Source organism: Coregonus clupeaformis, chromosome 30 (assembly GCF_020615455.1).
Source record: "Coregonus clupeaformis isolate EN_2021a chromosome 30, ASM2061545v1, whole genome shotgun sequence".
Lineage (NCBI taxonomy): Eukaryota > Metazoa > Chordata > Actinopteri > Salmoniformes > Salmonidae > Coregonus > Coregonus clupeaformis.
In genome coordinates this window covers 52063501-52085199 of record NC_059221.1, presented here as the reverse complement: position 1 = coordinate 52085199, position 21699 = coordinate 52063501, and the positions used below count along the sequence as shown (strand labels likewise).

General features: G+C 42.6%; 3 protein-coding genes across 5 annotated transcripts in view; 1 reads left to right on the top strand and 2 right to left on the bottom strand.

Moving 5' to 3' along the window:
• Positions 1–360: 360 nt before the first annotated feature.
• LOC121570222 (peptidyl-prolyl cis-trans isomerase FKBP10) lies at positions 361–8596 on the bottom strand. The gene is made up of 10 exons (XM_041881705.2): positions 8019–8596; positions 7119–7264; positions 6697–6886; positions 6465–6610; positions 5755–5944; positions 3033–3178; positions 2646–2835; positions 1807–1949; positions 1507–1670; positions 361–1284 (listed from the first exon to the last, which is right to left on the bottom strand). Exons 1-10 carry the CDS (start codon positions 8210–8212, stop codon positions 1096–1098), a joined length of 1698 nt encoding a protein of 565 aa, XP_041737639.2. The 5' UTR covers positions 8213–8596; the 3' UTR covers positions 361–1095.
• Positions 8597–9265: 669 nt separating this feature from the next.
• On the top strand, positions 9266–15148 carry LOC121569595 (endoplasmic reticulum protein SC65). The gene is made up of 7 exons (XM_041880686.2): positions 9266–9905; positions 11264–11413; positions 11946–12117; positions 12280–12408; positions 12580–12725; positions 13696–13779; positions 14488–15148. The coding sequence occupies exons 1-7, from the start codon at positions 9438–9440 to the stop codon at positions 14632–14634; spliced, it is 1296 nt and encodes a 431-aa protein (XP_041736620.2). The 5' UTR covers positions 9266–9437; the 3' UTR covers positions 14635–15148.
• Positions 15149–17572: 2424 nt separating this feature from the next.
• LOC121569596 (disintegrin and metalloproteinase domain-containing protein 11) overlaps positions 17573–21699 on the bottom strand; it is a 22113-nt gene continuing 17986 nt past the window's right edge. For all 3 annotated transcript variants that reach the window (XR_006657672.1, XM_041880687.2, XM_045209660.1), the window contains 2 exons: positions 19047–19064; positions 17573–18649 (listed from right to left, as the gene is read on the bottom strand). Coding sequence is in view for 2 of the 3 variants with exons in the window: in XM_041880687.2 (XP_041736621.2) it covers positions 18634–18649; positions 19047–19064 (34 nt within the window). In the remaining variant the exon portion in view is untranslated. The remainder of the gene's footprint in view (positions 18650–19046; positions 19065–21699) is intronic.

Sequence of the window (21699 nt, the reverse complement as noted above, 5' to 3'; positions counted from 1 at the left end):
AAGATTTGGAATGGAAATCCATTCATATAAAATGGTGATGTCAATGGTGCAGTATGCAAGAATCAGGTCATACATTTCTCTTGAGAAGTGTGTTACTAAGGGGACAGTGTGTTCGCTACATACTCTACTGTGTCACTAAATTGTATGTTTCACCTGTATGAGATATGTAGGCATAACAGGATAACCTCTCCACAACTGTAAATAAAATGTGGCCACTGAACCCTTGTTTTACTTCATCTAGATCTATTTCTTTTTTGTAAAACATGTCAAAATCCAATTTTGTAATGACCAGTGTGATGTTATTCCCAGCCTACACAATCCATAGACAATGGACATGGATCCAAAACACAGGAAACAATGCATTTTTTATAGGTTTTTATTAGAAAAACAGATGTTGTTTATTATGTGATGTATGTTCCACAATGCAAGGCACTTAAAAAAAATCTTGTATTGCACAAAATAGCCACTCTTAAAATATACAACCTACAGTCTTAACATCATTTTCATGTCAGGGAGGAAGGGGGAGGGGTGGGAGACAGCCATTTATTTCTATCAGCCATTTTGAAGCCACTTGCATTGCATCCTGGGAAGAAGGACCATCCCAAATGGCTGACAAGGTAGTTCAATGAAAGTGCTTTTAGCTAAATGTGTCTCAGTCAAACATTTTTTTTAAACTAATGATTCAAGGCTGCAGAATAAGTTATTTATAAAAAGTACAGATTAACCACATTTTCATTAGGCACTTTAAAACACATGGAAACAGTCCTTCCTTTAGATAAGTATGGACCATTTTGGGTTATTTTCAACCAGTGGAGGCTGCTGAGGGGGGAACGGCTCATAATAATGACTGGAACGGAGCCAATGGAATGGCATCAAACCATGTGTTTGATGTATTTGATACCATTCAACTTATTCTGTTCCAGCCATTACCACGAGCCCGTCCTCCCCAATTAAGATGCCAGCATCCTCCTGTGTTTTCTACATAATAAAAACAATTTAAGGAGCTCCACTAGTTGGTAACCCCCTAATTGCATAGATACTGTCTGTTGTCTCTCTCCATCCCCACACCCCTCTGCCCGGCTCGACTGTTCCCCCTCACAGCTCTTCATGTATGGCCCTGTCAGAATCCTCCTCCACCTTCAGTTTGAGCTCCTCAGCCACTATCTTGCCATCCCTGTTGCGGTCCTGGTTGTTGAACATGTCCTTGATGATGCCGTCAGCATCCATCCCTGGCCTCAGGCGACCTGTGCCCTCCGCCACCTGGAGGTTTATGAAGGCTGTGAACTAGAGAGAGGGAGAGCAGAGAGAAATATGTGAGTTGTCCTTTCAAGAGGTACATCATTTGAAGTATAATTGCAGTTTTAGATTATCACCTAATTTGTTGTCCTGACCTACACAAGGATGTTACCAGCACCAGTGCCTTACCAAGCAAAGGCTAGAATGTATTGGGTGAATCCTGACTTTGATTGATGGATCATGCTAAATGTCTGGCGTGTGTCATCTTACCTCCTCCAGAGGGACAGATAGATCTTTGTTGAGGTCCATGGCAGGGAACAGGGGATCTGGGCTGTCTCCCAGCCACACAAACATGTAGCCGTCAGGCACTCCCTTCTGCAGGTCCAACAGCTCCAGCTCAAAGTGCAGCACGGCACTGCTGGGAACGCCCTTGGCTGCAGGGACATGGAGGGGAGAGTATGATGAGAGACAGTGTCAGAATAATGTAATGTCCAAATCCAAGATATCTCCACGCAGGATTTGGTTCTGGGTTTCAAGATGAAAGTGACCCTGACTAGTTAATTCACTCACCTCCATTTTCGCCATGTCCCAGATGGGGTGGGACGATCACCACTCTCTTCTCTCCCACACACATGCCCCTCAGGCCCTCGTCCAGACCCTCAATCACTTTGTTGGCTCCGAGGGTGGTGATGGGGGCTTTCTCATAGTGGTCCCTGGAAGAGGAGGGAGATATTGATCAAGGCCCTGCCGATGCTCCAACGTGTTATCAGTCAGTAGGCATTAAGTATGTAGCCCTATATTTTCTAGGTTGTAAGATGTATATAATATGTAAGATGTAAGATACAGTATATGGTTATAGATATGGCTCGTTTCTATGTCTCGGGGCGGCAGGTAGCTTAGTGGTTAAGAGCGTTGTGCCAGTAACCGAAAGGTCGCTGGTTCTAATCCTCGAGCCGACTAGGTGAAAAATCTGTCGATGTGCCCTTGAGCAAGGCACTTAACCCTAATTGCTCCTGTAAGTCGCTCTGGATAAGAGCGTCTACTAAAATGTAAATGTAATATTTTGTCTCACCGGCCCTCCTGTAGCTCAGTTGGTAGAGCATGGCGCTTGCAACGCCAGGGTTGTGGGTTCTTTTCCCACGGGGGGCCAGTGTGAAAAATGTATGCACTCACTAACTGTAAGTCGCTCTGGATAAGAGCGTCTGCTAAATGACTAAAATGTAAATGTAAATATATTTTCATTTCTACACAATAAGTAGCTGATAAGTCTTCCTGTCTGTTGGCGTGGAGGTCTAGTGATATCAGTCAGACAAGTAGCCAGGGGGGGATTAGATTACATGACTGGACCAGGCGTTGCAGTATGGCGTTGCAATATGGCGGTGCGATGGACAGGAGGCGCTCCTACTCACGAGGAGTAGAGCAGGGTGCCGTCCATCAGGGAGCAGTTGTAACGGTACTGGATCAGGTCGTCCACCTCACTGGTCAGGTTGCACTTCTTGGGCTTGCTGGTCACTTTGATCTCAATGAGGTCCTTGGGGTTGTGGAAGTCGATAACGTGGATGTCGAAGACCAGCACGGCCGAGCCAGGGATGATGTCTCCTAGAGTGGGGTGGAGGAGAGTAGAAAGGAATTTCAATAGGAGTAGGGACATGAAAATGTGTGCAAACTCAGTGCCTTAAGTTGAGACATTCTATAATATGTGTCACTGACTCATCGTGGACACTGGACAGTAAGATATGTAAATGCTACTCTGACTCCTCCCACCCCAAAACCTTTGGCCAATGCCACAGACTCACCAGTTCCCTTCTCCCCATAGGCCATGTGAGGAGGAAGGATGACACGCCTCTTCTCCCCAATACACAACCCCTGGAGGGCCTTGTCCATGCCCTGGATCACATAGCCCATGCCAATGTAGGTATTGTATGTGCTGTTGCGCTGGTAGCTGCAGAGAGAGGAAACATAGCAAATGCAAATTAGAGTCAGTCTTTTTTTTTTCAGCTTAATATTGCAGATAGATTGTATCTTCTATCAATGTAATTGTCTGCATCACTTCCAATCCCCCATTTTTATTTTTTATATATATATTCCCCTTTATTACTTTTCAACCCCACCATCCTTTCCCTACTTGGAGTAAATTAGTGAACAACAACGCCCAGGCCTCTACTTCCGGTCTATACTTACTATCTACACCTTATGGACAGAGTTAATTTTACAATAATTCTATATATATATATATATATATATATATATATATATTTATTTTTTTTTGCTCCTGAACTTCTTCTACTCTCAACCTCTCCGATCATTTTCATGATGTCCATCCGGTTTGCTTCTAAATGCCATATCTTTCTAACTGTGCTCTTTCCCAAAAGCTCCCAACATACAACCTACAGTGGGGGAAAAAAGTATTTAGTCAGCCACCAATTGTGCAAGTTCTCCCACTTAAAAAGATGAGAGAGGCCTGTAATTTTCATCATAGGTACACGTCAACTATGACAGACAAAATGAGAAAAGAAATCCAGAATATCACATTATAGGATTTTTTATGAATTTATTTGCAAATTATGGTGGAAAATAAGTATTTGGTCACCTACAAACAAGCAAGATTTCTGGCTCTCACAGACCTGTAACTTCTTCTTTAAGAGGCTCCTCTGTCCTCCACTCGTTACCTGTATTAATGGAACCTGTTTGAACTTGTTATCAGTATAAAAGACACCTGTCCACAACCTCAAACAGTCACACTCCAAACTCCACTATGGCCAAGACCAAAGAGCTGTCAAAGGACACCAGCAACAAAATTGTAGACCTGCACCAGGCTGGGAAGACTGAATCTGCAATAGGTAAGCAGCTTGGTTTGAAGAAATCAACTGTGGGAGCAATTATTAGGAAATGGAAGACATACAAGACCACTGATAATCTCCCTCGATCTGGGGCTCCACGTAAGATCTCACCCCGTGGGGTCAAAATGATCACAGGAACAGTGAGCAAAAATCCCAGAACCACACGGGGGGACCTAGTGAATGACCTGCAGAGAGCTGGGACCAAAGTAACAAAGCCTACCATCAGTAACACACTACGCCGCCAGGGACTCAAATCCTGCAGTGCAAGACGTGTCCCCCTGCAAAAGCCAGTACATGTCCAGGCCCATCTGAAGTTTGCTAGAGTGCATTTGGATGATCCAGAAGAGGATTGGGAGAATGTCATATGGTCAGATGAAACAAAAATAGAAATTTTTGGTAAAAACTCAACTCGTCGTGTTTGGAGGACAAAGAATGCTGTGTTGCATCCAAAGAACACCATACCTACTGTGAAGCATGGGGGTGGAAACATCATGCTTTGGGGCTGTTTTTCTGCAAAGGGACCAGGACGACTGATCCGTGTAAAGGAAAGAATGAATGGGGCCATGTATCGTGAGATTTTGAGTGAAAACCTCCTTCCATCAGCAAGGGCATTGAAGATGAAACGTGGCTGGGTCTTTCAGCATGACAATGATCCCAAACACACCGCCCGGGCAACGAAGGAGTGGCTTCGTAAGAAGCATTTCAAGATCCTGGAGTGGCCTAGCCAGTCTCCAGATCTCAACCCCATAGAAAATCTTTGGAGGGAGTTGAAAGTCCGTGTTGCCCAGCGACAGCCCCAAAACATCACTGCTCTAGAGGAGATCTGCATGGAGGAATGGGCCAAAATACCAGCAACAGTGTGTGAAAACCTTGTGAAGACTTACAGAAAACGTTTGACCTGTGTCATTGCCAACAAAGGGTATATAACAAAGTATTGAGAAACTTTTGTTATTGACCAAATACTTATTTTCCACCATAATTTGCAAATAAATTCATTAGAAATCCTACAATGTGATTTTCTGGATTTTTCTTTCTCATTTTGTCTGTCATAGCTGACGTGTACCTATGATGAAAATTACAGGCCTCTCTCATCTTTTTAAGTGGGAGAACTTACACAATTGGTGGCTGACTAAATACTTTTTTTCCCCACTGTATATACTTATTATGGACACAGTATGCTTACATTATTAGCTATCTTTGTTATTATTTGTTGTTATTTGTTATTAGTCCCATCCTTCAACTCTATTCAATACCTCCCATCTATCTCTTAACACCATCCATATAGGATTTCTATTTGCCATATATATTTCAACCGTACTGTGATGTTTTACAAAAGTTCTGAACCTTTCTATTCTCATTGCTTCTACAGATTGTGAATTAAAAATAAACATTTTTGCTAAAAGTATTATTATATTATTGATTGATTGACTATGACTTTTCAGATCACCCAGTAATGCTATCTGCAAGGTTAGTTCCAGGTAAATATTGCAATCCTTTAGCCATTCCTGGACCTGTGTCCAAAAACAAGCTACAAATGGACAGAACCAAAACAAATGATCTAATGATTCTGTCTCTTCACTTAAATTAGAGTCAGTCTTTACAATGCCCTCTTTCACTCACTATTGTCTCAGACAAGTCTTGGTTTGACAGACAGTAGATGTACTAAACACATCCCTACCTGGTGTCAAAGCCAGAGCCGTCCTGGAAGGTGCCATTATAGTGGTAACGGATGTAGTCTCCCACCACTGTTTTACGGGTGCAGGTCTTAGGCACCTCCTTGACCGTCACGGCAATGTCATCCTTAGGGTTGAACAGGTCAATCATGAAGACCTCAAACACCAGGGTGGCCTGGGATGGAATCACGGTGCCTGGAAGAGGAGGATGGGTGTTTAGAATCAATTATATTATCTATACACAACCCAATGCAAATCTTACTTCCTCAGAGGGGGTGGTCCACAATGTTATTTTGAATCTGTAATATGTCTTGTCAACTGTTGTTGTGGGGTGACACTTGAATAAACTTTTCTAAACTCTATGTAGCCTACTATATACTTCCTGTGTTTATCAGCTGTTAAGGGTTATACACAGTTTTTACCATATCCCTTCTCCTCAAAGGCTAGGGATTATAAACAGTGGTTACTAGTAGTTACCATATCCCTTCTCCTCATAGGCTAGGTTAAAAAAGACAAGGTTAAGACAATGTAATAATTCCATGCGGAAGCGTTCGAAAATAAACTAATTCATGGGACCAGTGCCATTGCTAACTAGCAATGCTGGTCGTATTAATTGCAAAGAGTTATGGGAAATTAGAACCCTGTTGTCTTAACCTTGTAATCTTCAACATACCTTATAGGCTAGGGGTTATAAACAGTGGTTACTAGTAGTTACCATATCCCTTCTCCTCATAGGCCAGGAAGGGTGGGATGATGATGGTGCGTGTCTCTCCCACGCACATGCCGATTAGACCCTCATCCATGCCCTTAATGAGGTAGCCCATGCCCACGTACGTGTCATAGGTGCCGTTCCTAGAGTGGCTGAAAGAGACATGGACATAAACGGTCAACACCTGCACGCACACAAACACAGCCTGACTGGTTTCCAGAGTAGATATGGACCTCACCTGGAGTCGAAGGGTACACCATTCAGCAGTGTGCCGTTGTAGTGATAACGGATGAAGTCAGTAGCCTCCACGAGGCGCTTGCAGCTCTCAGGTTTGCTGAGGGTGCGTGTCTGGACCTTGTCTTCTGTGTTCCAGATGTCGAGCAGAACCACATCAAACACCAACACAGTGTCAGGAGGGATCACATCACCTAGGAGAGAGACAGGTTGGGAATTCATTGTGTGCCACTGGAATATACGATTGGGGCCAACATCAGAGGATAACTATTTGTGGAATTTAGTTTGTACAGGGCACACTATTTGTGGAATTTAGTTTGTACAGGGCACACTATCTGGGAATTTAGTTTGTACAGGGCACACTATCTGGCGCCAGGGCCTATGTAAACTGTAAAGGTCATATATGAGAATGAAATTAGTTGTTACCTGCTCCTATACTTCCATAGGCAAGGTGTGGGGGGACAGTAACTTTTCTGCGCTCATTGACACACATGCCCTGGACTCCCCTGTCCAGACCAGTGATGAGACGCCCCAGTCCCACCTGGCCACTGAAGGGTGCACCACGTTCATGACTGAAGAGGGGGGATGGGTAGAAGAGAGGGGGAGAGAGAAAATAAGCAACATTCCTCAAGAGCACAAAGATGATATTTATTTCAATGGTAGGCTGGGTCTAGTAAAGTTAATATATTCTATTCCTATTATTATATTAGACTAATTACATTCATTTTAACTGGTTGTAAACCATTTATCTAACCATATCTGAACGGGTTATGTGCAAAGAATAAAATAAGTCATGATCAAAATACAAAAGTAGGCCATCATAAAATAACTAAATAAGGCCGAAATAATGGATTTTAAGATATAGCCTAGGCCTAGCCTGTCAACCAATTGAATTCAGCTGTTTGTCTTTGCATTGAGTGTGCGTGGCATGTCGCAGTAGTAAACACCATTGAACGATATTATGCAGAGCGCCACATACAGGCGTCGTTCGGGGATGCATATGACGCACCAACGCACACGGGCAGTTACAATGTTTCTGTGCAGAAATGCACAGCGCAGTGGCAAAGTTACAATGTATTTGTGAAGCTCAGGGTCTTCGATACAAAGTTTCAAAATGGTTGCTTAGAGGGGCTGCAAATTTAAAGGCCGGACACGTCTGCAACAGGCCAACTGCGTGAGACCATATAGTCAAACGAACAAAACTAAAATGTCCTCCAGCCTGCACAAAATTTATTTGCACAGGAATCAGACAGCCTATCTCTAATTTGATGCTCTTCTGCATTATGTCAATAGACCTATACAAGCGAGTCGTGCGTCGTAGCTTACCTTGAATCGAACTTCTTGCCGTCGGTGAAGGTACCGTTGTAATGATAACGGACGAAATCTCCCGTTTGCACTTCTCTGGGACAAACTCTTGGAATGTCATACCGATCAATAACCACGTCTTCTAACGGGCCCGGGCTACAGCTTACATGGGTTCCCGTTACACAGAGCAAAATTAACGCAAATATTGACTCCATAATAAACGTATTCTTCGGTGTTTTGTTAAAGTATGAGAAACGGACGGATGATTTCGCCGTGACTTCTCCGTTGGCTACAGTCTATAGATGCAGAGAGAGAGAAGTGCGGACGTAGCTCATTCAGAAGGGGGAGGTGTGTGGCATCCAATTTACCCCCTCCTTTTTAGAGGAATTCTGTAAACGTGTAAAGTAGTCGTCGGCCATATGTAATAGGCCTGGGTATCTGACTCGAGCGCAAGTCGGAGGAATGGGATTTAAAGCATAGCCTACGCCTATAATAAAGCGTTATTTAGCGTAGGCCTACTATGTAATAACGTTCGTGCTATACTATTTACGAAGCCTTATTATTTGTATGCCTATCGAACATAGACAGTGAGTGGAAGTTCTTTGCTCTGTGTGGGAATACCCCACCCACTTCTATAGAGAAGCTGATTAACTGGGAGGCGCCCATCTGGCTGAGTCGGAAAGAAAGGCCCAGAATTATGTTCTCGCAGGTCCTAAATTCCAACCTTTGGACTGCTTCTCTATTTAAATATGAATTGTTATTTATCTAACATTTACAAATAGGCCTGTGTTAATTTGCTGCTCATATTTTCACTGTTAAAAATACAAAATAAAAAGCACGTCCCTCTCCATGGGCATCTCATCTGGCATTCCATGTTCCAACATGTATGCTGGAATGTTTGTAGATCCAACAAACCTACCCATGCAAAAAACAACATTGAAGAGTTGTCGAACCTGTGAAAAAGTATTTGCTTTAGATGTTTAAATATGGCAATAATAGCATATTCCTTATTAGACCACCACACAGTCATACATAGGCTATATTGACATATTTTACGCACTTTTTTCAGTGTTCTTTTCCTCCAAAATATATATTTTTAAATAATGTAGAGCCTACCATCGGCCCATCAAAATGCTAAATTATTAAATGTTTTGTTGTATTTTTCTGTAACTTGGTCAATATTAGTTCCAAAAATCATGAGGGCATTATGACCCAGGGACTAACCTAACCCCGAAATCACTGCCTCCGACTGACTCCCTGTGAAACTCCTGCAGAGGAACCCTGACTTTTTTGTCCCCTCCTCTCCGTCTCTCCAAGCCGGGCCAAGGCTCTGTACGTGCAAACAGACATGACCATTCACTGGTGAAGAAAACCCTGGAGAAATTATCCCGAAATCGTGTTTGGTTGGAGAAACGGAGGGCATAATAGAGAATAAGCATAATGGCTCCTAAAAACGTTAAAGAAACCTGGCTTTCATTTTGTTTCTGTGTAGTTTTGGTCGCTCCAGTTCTGGTCGAAGCCCAGTATGAGAAATATAGCTTTACGAGTTTCCCACAGAACGATCTGATGCCACTTGAATCTGCGTATGGACATGCTCTGGACCAGTATGGAACGCAGAACTGGAGGGACAGCATCAAGTACTTGGAATTGAGTTTGCGTCTTCACCGGCTCCTGAAAGACAGCGAAGCGTTTTGCAGCCAGAACTGTAGCACTGTCAGTCGGGACAATGATACCCTCTTCGCGGACAGCAGTCTCCGCATCATGCGGCATTTCTTACTCCGGGCTTCGTGCCTTAAAAAGTGCAAAACACATTTTCCAGTGTTTACAGTGGCCTACCCAAAGAGAGATGTTCTGGAAGCTTTTGAGAAGAGGGTACCCTACCGGTACATACAGTATGCGTACTACCAGGTGAGATCAAAGAGTTATTCTGCTGAATAGGTGGACATTAAATACATTTAGGGTAAGATATCAAAATAACAGTTTATAAACGTCTACATGTCTATAATACTGATGGTCACAGTGGGTTTTCCCTTAAGTAGATAATAGGCCTAATTGTAAGAATCTTAGGATATGTGGAATAAATTATTCATTCTAATATTCTCATCTAATTGTAATAACCTGTCTTGGCACACATATTACACCGTTATGCGTAACTAATGCGTAATAGGCCGATATTTACATAGGCTACTGTCATAGCCTGATACTTCGAATGAAATAGCATATAGTAGCTTGTTTTCTATGAGCAAGACTTTGTCACAGCGTGAAACAAGCGGGAAACAATCACGTTTTTCCTAGACTTTCCTCAGCCCACCTGTTGAGAATGCAGCAAACTCAGCAGTTGAACACACATGCCACGTCTCTTAAACAGCGCCCCGTTAAACAGTCCCCCAGTAAGAACAAACGCCTTCTTATTTTCTACCAAAGCAAACACCACACGTAGGCCTATGAGGCAGAATATCAGGCAGGCAAATCAACAGCTTTCCCCATGGCAAAATAAAGAGGATTTACTTTTGAAGTGAAAGTAAGCCCAACACGCTTGCCATTGGAATGTGCATAAAATATATGTGTGCAACTACTTCTGCGGCCTGTGTGCACACGTGAGTGTTATAATTGCAATGTTTCCTCAGGCAAGCCCACTCCTCCCTTGTAGAGCATCTTCTCAGGCCATTACCTCTGCATGCTCTCAGCATCTGCCTCTATTCACATCCAGACGTTCTCATAGGTGTTCCATGCTCATGTGTCAGCCAAACCAGTGATCTCATGGCTCTGTTAAGAGCATTCTCCGTTTCTTCAGTTGTTCAGATATATTCCAAAAACCCTCCTCCATAAAACAGACCAAGGTCACTGTTTGAATCTACACAGCATGGGTTCTTGACAATTGCCATGCTTAGCTACTACATAGTAACCATTGAATATAGGCAGACAGTATTCTTCTTACTGCCAAAAGTGTTGATTGACAGTTGATAATTTCAGCACATGCCTTAAAGCCATATGGTGTCAGTGGCTGAATCACACCTCTTAGCAGTTGGTGAGGTGATTTGAGGTTAGAAGTCATGTTATGACTAAATAGTGTTAGCAAGACCTGCTGCATGTAGAGAACCCCTTGCTTCAGCTAGGCATCCATTCAAACGAGAGATAGTGTCTATAGTAGTCATCCAACGATGACACCAAGTACCAGAGTGCCAAGACCGACCAATCAGACTACTGGACCCTATATGACCCATAACAATAACGATGATCCATTCTGAATCTCCTCTCTCCCACAGTTAAACAACATAGAGAGGGCCGTGTCAGCGGCCCACACGTTCCTCCAGAAGAACCCAGAAGACCCCTTTATCTCCAAGAACATGAACTACTACAAGACCCTGTTTGAGCTGGACGAGTACCTCATCGACCACGAGGAGCGACCCTACGAGGTCAGTGTGAGGTCAGCTCACAACCAGCCCCCATACAAATCATAACTAGCTCTGATATCCATCACCTGACACAGTACTAGAGAATGGCTTACCAAGAAACACTTCCAAAATGACTAATTCAAGGTAAAAAGGAGTTGGAGCACCCCTCCTTTCCTTTGTTTGCTGAAGCGCGAAGGCCCACCTGAACACAGTACTAGAATGATTCATTGAAAATATGTGCTAGTTAGTATGTTATCGATGGCTTTCTCAATCTAAACATGAATGGCTGAGAAACATACTATAGTATTTTTTCACAACTCCGTTAGCAAAAAGTATTCGAATAGAATGTAGGTTCGAATTCTATCCAAATGTTGGTTGTTGTTCTGCAACTGTGTGCTATGTTTCCCCCAGTCCTCCTACTCTGCATCCCTCCTGTCCCTTCAGCCCATATCTAGTGTCTCTAACTGTGCTGTCCTTTCTGACCCATCGCTGTTGTTCTTTCAGCCCATGTCTAGTGTCTCTAACACTTTGCTTTGTCCTTTCTGTCCTCCAGCCTGTGTTCCTGAAGGCTGTGAAACTGTATAACTCCGGAGATTTCAGCGCCAGTGCTCGGGACATGGAGCAGGCCACTACGGAGTACCTCAAAATATACGACCTCTGCCTGGCAGGCTGCGAAGGGTCATATGAGGTCACAGAGTACAAAGACTTCTACCCTACACTGGCAGGTGAGTGTCTGACAAACCACCATCTACTCATGAGAGGGCAGAGACTCTGGTCATAGTAGTATAATCTCTCTCTCTCTCTCTCTCTCTCTCTCTCTCTCTCTCTCTCTCTCTCTCTCTCTCTCTCTCTCTCCCCCTCTCTCTCTCTCTCTCTCTCTCTCTCAGATCTCTACACAGATGTTCTGAAGTGTAAAGTGAAGTGTGAGGAGAACCTGATGCCCAACGTCGGTGGTTTCTTCGTGGAAAAGTTTGTGGCTACCATGTACCACTACCTCCAGTTTGCCTACTATAAACGTACGCACATGAAAGTGTCACTCCTTCAATAGAGCTCCAAACTTCACTGCACTTGCATTTCATGACCAAAATAGTACAGCAACTATTCAATGTAATAACACTGTGTCGTTACACTACTTGAGTAGAAGGTTGTTATGCAGTTGTCAGATGACCCACCCTCCCTCTGTGCAGTCAACGACGTGCGTAACGCGGCTCCGTGTGCGGCCAGCTACATGCTGTTTGACGCTAACGACCAGGTGATGCAGCAGAACATGGTGTACTACCGCTTCTACCGAGAACAGTGGGGCCTGGAGGAGATGCACTTCCTGCCTCGCCCGGTGAGTAATCAGATTGCTTTTTATAACCTTCACGCCCAACTCAGCATCCCAATGTGCCCTGTCAAGACTTAACATGTAATTTCTGATTAATATGAACCATCATCTAGAGCAGTGGTATTCAAAGTCAGGGTCGCGACCCCGGGAACTGCAGTGGGATCGGCAACATTTTTTTATTGTATGGAACAATATACAAACGTTTTTGAGAAATATATTTTGAACAAAAACATTTTATTGAGTAAATGTATTTATTGGTTTCTTTTCATTTTCATAAGAGATGACAATGCAATGAATTAAAGGTTATTTGTTGATGTAAAAATCTAAATTTACAGATTTTGGGGTGGGCTCCCCATAAATTCTGGCGGAAAAAATGGGGTCCTGGCTGAAAGAGTTTGAATACCACTGATCTAGAATTATGGTAATACATTTGCCCAGATTAACCTCAATCCTGAACCTGATTCCAAACAAGATACGTAATAGTTTCAGATTTGGGGTATAGTGTAGCTGTTGTTTCCTTACTAAAATGTGCTATGGAGCACCACAGCTCCACAAAAACCAAGAAAAGGAATGCTGTAACATATACTGTAGCTATGGTGTGAACACCAACACCCTACAAAGGTGGTAATTAAAATATTTTATATTCTAGTGAAAAAGCAATAGGTCCTATAATTCCTTGGTTATGCTCTACCAGTACAGCACTTGCAGCAGCTGCTACGCCATCAATTAAATAAAACCAACAAAGCTCCCTGAAAGATATAGGCCTTTTTGAAACTGTGGCAATTTCTAATGGAGTTAGTGGTGCTGTAAAAACTTAATGGTATGCTAACTGGAGGGCAAAAGAGCATTGAAACAAAGGGAAACAACATAGAATGTTTGGTAGGCTAGCGCCATAAACAAATGAGGACTGTAGCTTTGTGTTCTCCTTGCTTCTTGAGTCAACCAATGATATTGACGCGCCACGTTTGTTGCGCAGGAGGCACTGAGGTACTTTAACCAAACAACCAAGCAGAGGGAGATGCTGGAGTTTGCACTGAACTACCTACAAACAGATGATGAGGTAAGGCTTGCCTGCAAAGGGGTGGAGATGGAAGTAACAGAGGAAACCAGTTTTTATGAGCAGGACAAATTCTGGACAGAAGCACCAAACTCAGAAGTAATAAACTGTAATAAATTGGCTGGTTCGCTTCAAATCTGGCGAGAATTTGGTTCTGGGTTGCCGAGAATATTTCCAATGTGCAGAACATTTTTGGGGTACAGTAGCTAGTATGCAAAGTGTTTGAATCAACTTCATGAAAAGAGGTGGGGGGAAAGCTGATTCTGACTACAGGGGATCTGTGAGGGAGACTACTGTGGAGAGAGTGGAATGGATAGAGATTGAAAGAGGGTCAGTAGCTGGAAGAGAGAGAAATGGAGAGAGATTGAGATTGACAGTGGAGTGTGGTATGTAGCTGGGTGGTGTCGGCCTCTGAGGCCCTGCCACATGCGTTTTTCTCTGGTCAGCCCCTCCCAGCTAACCACACAGCCTCAGCCTAGACCTGAGAGGGGGAGGAGGACAGAGAAGGAGAAAGGGAGGGAGGGAAATTACAGCATGCACTAGTAGTGAGATATTTATAAGAGCCAAGAGAAAGGCACAGAAAGTGTGAGAACGATGACAACATGTGTTAGAATTATATCCCTGAGATGTCTGCTAAGTGAAATCAAGCCTCATCTTAAAGTGAAGATGTGTTGTTGTATGTCTGTAACTCAGTGTTGTGTTCCTTGGCAGGATGTGGTGAGTCCAGAGGAGGTGGCTGCTCCCTCGGCCCCCCCTGACGCTGAGTTTGAGGGGATAGGAGATTACGAGGAGTCCTTCGTAGCAGACTGGTGGCAGGAACCCAAAACCAAGGGGGACGCTGGGGAACCTGCAGCCTGACCCCAAACACCAACTCCACCCCTCCCCCAAACAGAACACTTCTCAAATCCCCTCTCAAAGAATATGGATAGCCCTGCAGAGCCAGACCTTCCCCATCCAGAAGTGCCAGGATACTATATTTAGTACACCCCAAACCTATTAAATTGTTCCATGGTATATATACTATATATTTCACAGCTAAAGGAACACAAAAGGGAGAATTTACATTGCCAGTTGCACACAGTTCCACCATTAGCAAGATCACACAAACACTCACACAGGACCTGTTGAAGGTCAGAGCTGTCCATGTCTAAACTGAAAGCTAAATTGTGCATCTGTTATAGCATAAGGAAAGGTGTATTATAATTGTTAATATTGAATGACTGTTATTGTTGTTACATTTCTTATTTAATGAAATGACTTGCCTTTGTGCCTTAGACCTGGTAATAGGGCACTGATTTACATTTTAGTAATTTAGCAGACGCTCTTATCCAGAGCAACTTACAGTTAGTGAGTGCATACATTTTCATACTGGCCCCCCGTGGGAAACGAACCCACAACCCTGGCGATGCAAGCACCATGCTCTACCAACTGAGCTACAGGGGACTGGTCTATGCCTTCTGTCAATATCTAGGACGTTTGATGTTGAATTCTGACCCATTGGAGGTGTCTTTTGTGGGTCCAGTGGTAAGATAAAAATCCACACAAAATGCCAAGTGAACAACTGCAGAAAGTGTGGAATAAAGTGACATATTATTTTAGTACATCTCTGTTATTGTCTCTTTCAGCAAATCCATTGCAGTACAGACATATGGTATAATGGAAACTTACTTGTGACATCCTTAGGCTGTGTTTACACAGGCAGCCCAATACTGATCTTATGCCCAGTTATTGGTGGGATTACTTGAGATACTCTGAAGAGGTAGGATTTCAGATGTTGGTTTCAGACCCCAACTCGGTTTGGGGTGTAGGGTTTCAGCATAGCCTGAAGGTAGGGAGTGGCAGTTCCTCTTGCTGCTCCGTAGGAAAGTATCATGGTCTTGTAGTGGATGCAAGCTTCTACTGGAAGCCAGTGGAGTGTGCAGAGGAGCGGGTGACATGGGAGAACTTTGGAAGGTTGAACACCAGGCGGGCTGCGGCGTTCTGGATAAGTTGCAGGGGTTTGATGGCACAAGCGGGGAGCTGTCAATGTGATGGAGAGGTCTTGGAGTGTGCAGGCCTTCCCCGGGAGGGTAAGCTTGCAGAGAGGAGTGTGGAGCACTGCCATTCCACATCTTCATTCAAGAGAACATTTAATGAGGTGCAATGATGTCTGAAACTAGAAATACATCTAATGGAAAATAAAAAGGTGTCAGTCAAAAATGTAAATGTATTATCATTGGCAAAGTTCAAGAACATAGAATACACTTTTTCCTAGCCTCTTGAAGTTTCCCTTTAAGAATCTTATATAGAGAATCACATTTAGGCAGTAGTTACTGAATGTAGTTATTATAAACAATAAGTAAACACATTGCGCAAAGGACATACATCTTGGCCTCAAGTAATGGCACCATTGTTATAGCATCACAGATATATTCACACAATGGAACCAGAGGAAAAAAATACTTTTGACTTTTTCCATTTCAATTCATCTACATTGTTTATTTCAATTGTCTATTTAAAAATATGGGATATGATGAGTTTCTTTTTCTCTGCTTCCTAAATTCAAAAAGCAAGCAAACTGACCATCATCTAAAGATTGCACATATTCTGTACATATGGTAAAGAACTACAGTGCATCTGCCATAGTGCAGAACTCAGCTGAATCAAACAGACCTCTCCATACACCTAGTATACCAGACCCCAGGTTGTGTCCCAAATGGTACCCCATTGCCTATATAGTGCACTACTTTTCACCAGCAGAGCCCTATGGGCCCTGGTCAATAGTAATGCACTAAAAAAGTAATGCACCTTATCTCATCAAATTTCCACTGTGCTGTCCTGGGGTCATTTCAAACTCACTGTGTTAAAGCATCATCAGCATAAGGCTCAGAGCCTATCAACAAGTGTCCAATATTTAGATGGCATTTAGATTGACAGCTGGAATGATAGATATATGGCCAGATTACTAGGCATGTGCCTGCCAGATAGATGGACAGCTAGAAATAGCTTAAAGGAGAGATAGATGCTTAGTTGAAACAGATAAAACGAATCAATATTAACATTGAATTTTAAAACAATTCCATACAGTGTATTCAACATTCAGTATTATCTTCTTGTAGATACTGTATATACAAATAGATATGTGTTCTCACATTCTGTAGGCTAGTGCTCATTTAAGTTGGTTGTTACATAATAAATAAAAAACATGTTTGTGTGCTGCCATTGGCTCCAGAGCACAAAGCCAGGTAACAGAAAGATAACTATTTCTAGAAGTAAAAATCTATAAACTATCTACCAGTGTTGTTGGCAGGAGTGTTACGGTGAACAAGGGCACAACTGTCCCAAACACAACAAGTACGCTTTCTCATTCACCTGCTCTCTTCCTCTAAAAATATCTCACTCACTCAATCTCTCTCACACACACACTCACGCGCAAACACAAACAAAAAAACACACACACACACACACATACTGTAGAGTTGCAAAATTCCAGTAACTTTCTCAAAATTCCCTGCTTATTCCTTTACAATTACGGGAATCTTCCAACCAGGATTTATGGAAATGTTGGGAAAGTTACCGGAATTTTGCAACCCTACACACACACACACACACACACACACACACACACACACACACACACACATGCTCACACACACACACACACACACACACACATGCTCACACACACACACGCTCACACACACACACACACACACGCACACACACACACACACACACACACACACACACACACACACACACACACACACACACACACACACACACACACACACACACACACACACACACACACACACACACACACACACACACACACACACACACACACACACACACACACACACACACACACACACACACACTTTCAACCTCCTTTACCATACACACTTTGGGCCTCTTAAGAAGGTGGTGAATAAAATACAGACACATACAGACAGGCTCTGTTAACTAACACTATGTGGAATGTTGAGTTGGTAGATCTACGGTTGAAAACACTGAGTTATGGTCTCTGCTGCTTTTTAAATATGATCCCAAAACCATAGGGTCTAACTCCCCCTTCCTACATCTCAACAGACAGGAACAAAGAATTAACAATCAACATAAACCCTAACATCAGTCCAGGATGTTTTGAACGGTCTACTGCTTTTGTTTCATAGTCATTCTCACAATAAGTTGCTATTCTTTCTCTGTGTTGTTGTAACTAGATAATGTATGAATCTGGGTTGTCATCCAGTCACTTGACAAGGCCTCTCTGAAAGGGGGAGTTCAGCTGATCCAATGGCCACTTGAGAGTCTTTGATCAATGTTTGTTTTGCTGTGTTTCCTTCACAACATCTTATGATTTAAATCATTTTTCAGATGGAAGGTCTGGGCCAGTCCAGCATTCTCAAACAGCGGTCAGAAGTTTGTTTCCAGACAAGCATTGGAAAGACATGTCTCATACTGAATTTGTCCACTGTTGACATGTTCTTCATTGGACTGTCGTAAGCGGAAGGAAAAGGAACTACAGTACGCAGACACCGAAGTGCATCCTACTTAGTCGCTGGAAAGGAGGAAGACCCTGACGCCACTCTAGGGACCAACAACAACCTTCTCATTCTGGCCGTGGCAAAGACTTTATCCTGATTGGATAATATAATTGGCTGGTATGCAATGTGGGAGGTGCTACACTGGCCCGGAGGGGCCGGAGATAGACAGGTGGACAGACAGGAAGTGGACAGGAGAGGAGATGTTAATGGAAGAGGTCTGGAGAGGTTCGGGACAGGAGTGGAAGACTTGTTCTTTTTCCCTCTTCTTCGACTTGGAAACAACACAGAGTGAGAGAAAGACAGGAGCAGACAGACAAAGACAGACATCTTATCCTCCACCAGATCTGGAAAGAAAGGAAACAGTGTAAGAGAGTAAAAGTTGTAAGGTTGTAAATAAGTCGAGCAGTTGACAGAAGGTGATTGTAGGACTTGGTGTGAGGAGAGTAAACAAGACATGAAATGGAACTGAAAGAAAACTGCATTCTCGGTGGACTAGGTCATGAGGTGGAGAAGACAAAGGCTGAGACTGATGCTAGATTTTTGCTGTGCTATATGGGATTAGGTCAGAGAATGAAATCAGCTGTGAAATGATGTCAGTGGAGGAATGATGTTAAAGGTCAGAGGTGGGATGATGTCCGAGGTCACCTGTGAGATGGGGTCTGAGGCCATGCTGTGAAGAGCTATGGGATGAGGAGGGGGGATGAAGGATGTCACCATGCAGTGTCAGGGGCTAGGTCATACCTTCCTCTTCGGATATTCCTTCAACCAGGAAGGAGGAGGAGCAACACATTGGGAGAAGAGACATGAGGAGAGGAGACACATCAGTGATAGCAGGAGACAAAGAAGGCTTAACAACAGTAGATACTGTATAGTGATGACAAAGGCATTTCAGAATCATGGTACAGTGCCTCGCAAAAGTATTCATAAACCCTTGGATTTCTACACATTTTATTGTGTTACAAAGTGGGATTAAAATGGATTTAATTGTAATTTTCTGTCAACAATCTACACAAAATACTATGGAATGTCAAAGTGGAAGAAATAGTTAACATTTTAAAAGGTTAATAGAAATGAAAGAACTAAAATATAGTCATTGCATAAGTATTCAGCTCCCTGAGTCAATACATGTTAGAAACACCTTTTGCAGCGATTATAGCTGTGAGTCTTTCTGGGTAAGATTATTATTCTTTTCAAAATTCTTCAAGCTCTGTCAAGTTGTTGGGGATCATGGCGAGACAGCAATTTTCAAGATTCCTGGCCACTCAGGAACATTCACTGTCTTCTTGGTAATCAACTCCAGTGTAGATTTGGCCTTGTGTTGTAAGTTATTGTCCTGCTGAAAGGTAAATTCCTCTCCCAGTGTCTGGTGTAAAGCAGCCTAAAGCAGGTTTTTGCTCTAGGATTTTGCCTATGCTTAGCTCCATCCCGTTTCTTTTTGTCCTGAAAAACTCCCCGATGTCAAGCATACCCATACCATGATGCAGCCACCACCATGCTGTGGTCTTCTGTAGCTCAGCTGGTAGAGCACGGCGCTTGTAACGCCAGGGTAGTGGGTTCGATCCCCGGGACCACCCATACACCCAAAAAATGTATGCACGCATGACTGTAAGTTGCTTTGGATAAAAGCGTCTGCTAAATGGCATATTATTATTATTATATTATGCTTGAAAATAAGGAGGCAGTTACTCAGTGATGTGTTGTGTTGGATTTGCCCCAAACATAAGGCTTTGCATTTAGGCCAAAAAGTGTATTCCTTTACCGTGTTTCTTTGCAGTATTACTTTAGTGCCTTGTTGCATACAAGATGCATGTTTTGGAATAATTGTATTCTGTATATTTGTATTATTTTCATTCTGTAATTTAAGTCATTATTGTGGAGTCACTATAATATTGTTGACCCATCTTCAGTTTTCTCCCATCACTGCCATTGAACTCTGTAACTGTTTTAAAATCACCAATGGCCTCGTGGTAACATCCTGTCCTGCAGCTCAGTTCACAAGGAAGACTGTATCTTTGATGTGTCTGGGTGGTTTAATACATCAACCACAGGATAATTATTAACTTGACCATGCTTAAAGATATATTCAATGTCTGATTTGTTGTTGTTACCCATCTACCAATCACTGCCCTTCTTTATGAGGCTTTCGAAAAGCTCCCTGGTCTTTGTAGTTGAATCTGTGCTTGAAATTCAATACTTGACTGAGGGACCTTACAGATGTTGTATGTATGGTGGACAGAGGAAAAGTTAGTCATTCAAAAATCATGTCAACCCCTATTATTTCACATAGAGTGAGTCCATGTAACATCTGTGCTTTGTTAAGTCACATTTTACTCCTGAACTAATTTATGCTTGCCTGAACAAAGGGGGTGAATACTTATGCAACAACTATATTTAATCATTTATTTTATTTTATTATTATTCTACTTTGACAATAGAGAGTTTTTTGAGTAGATTGTTGACCAAAGAATGACAATCAAATAAATTGTAACCCCACTTTGTAACACAATAACATTTGAAGAAATTCAAGGGGTATGAATACTTTTGCAAAGCACTGTATAAAGCCCATTCAAAGTGATGTGTAGTAGACAGTGTTCTCCCACTGCTCACTCCAAGAAGTCCAGATTTTTAACACTTTTTTTCATACTCTAATTAATTATGTTGTAATTAGGCTAGCACAATTACCGTATAATTGTGTAACCGACGATTATGGATGAAGGCCGTCATGAAATTAAATAACCGTCATAATTTTTTTGGGGGGTGTATGTGTGTGTGGAGCGAACAGCCGACTGAAGACGGGATGGCCGTGTATTCGTGCGGTTGAGTCCGTTTTCACAGTATCATGGACTCTTTACAACGTGATGAAACTTTGTTGCTCCTTACTGAAACAAGCAAGGTGTTGTAGCAAACAAGTCTTTGGTTGCCTAGGCAACTCCCACTTCCCTGCAGCAGCACAGCACATGTAGTCAGGAGCAGAGGAGAAAATGTGCGTCTTAAAAATAAAACACGTTTGCTATTCAAACGATTATAACGGTGACCGCGGTCATTTGGCTGACTAATAACAGTCATCTAAAATTCCATGACCGTCACAGCCATAGTTGTAATAAACAATTTTCTTGTTTGTTCAAATGAATCCATGACCGTCACAGCCGTAATTGTAATAAACAATTTTCTTGTTTGTTCAAATGAGTGTAAAGCTTACCACTACAAGAAGATATTGTAGAAGATATTTAACAGACCACATTAATATTAACACAGTTCATGCACACATGCACACACAGTTACCCCTGCCCCCAAAAGGATTACTCATTATTCCCAGCAAAATATTAAAAATTTTGAGAAATGGATCAAGTAAATTAATTTTTATGAACCACAGAAATAAAATAAGAAAAGTAAC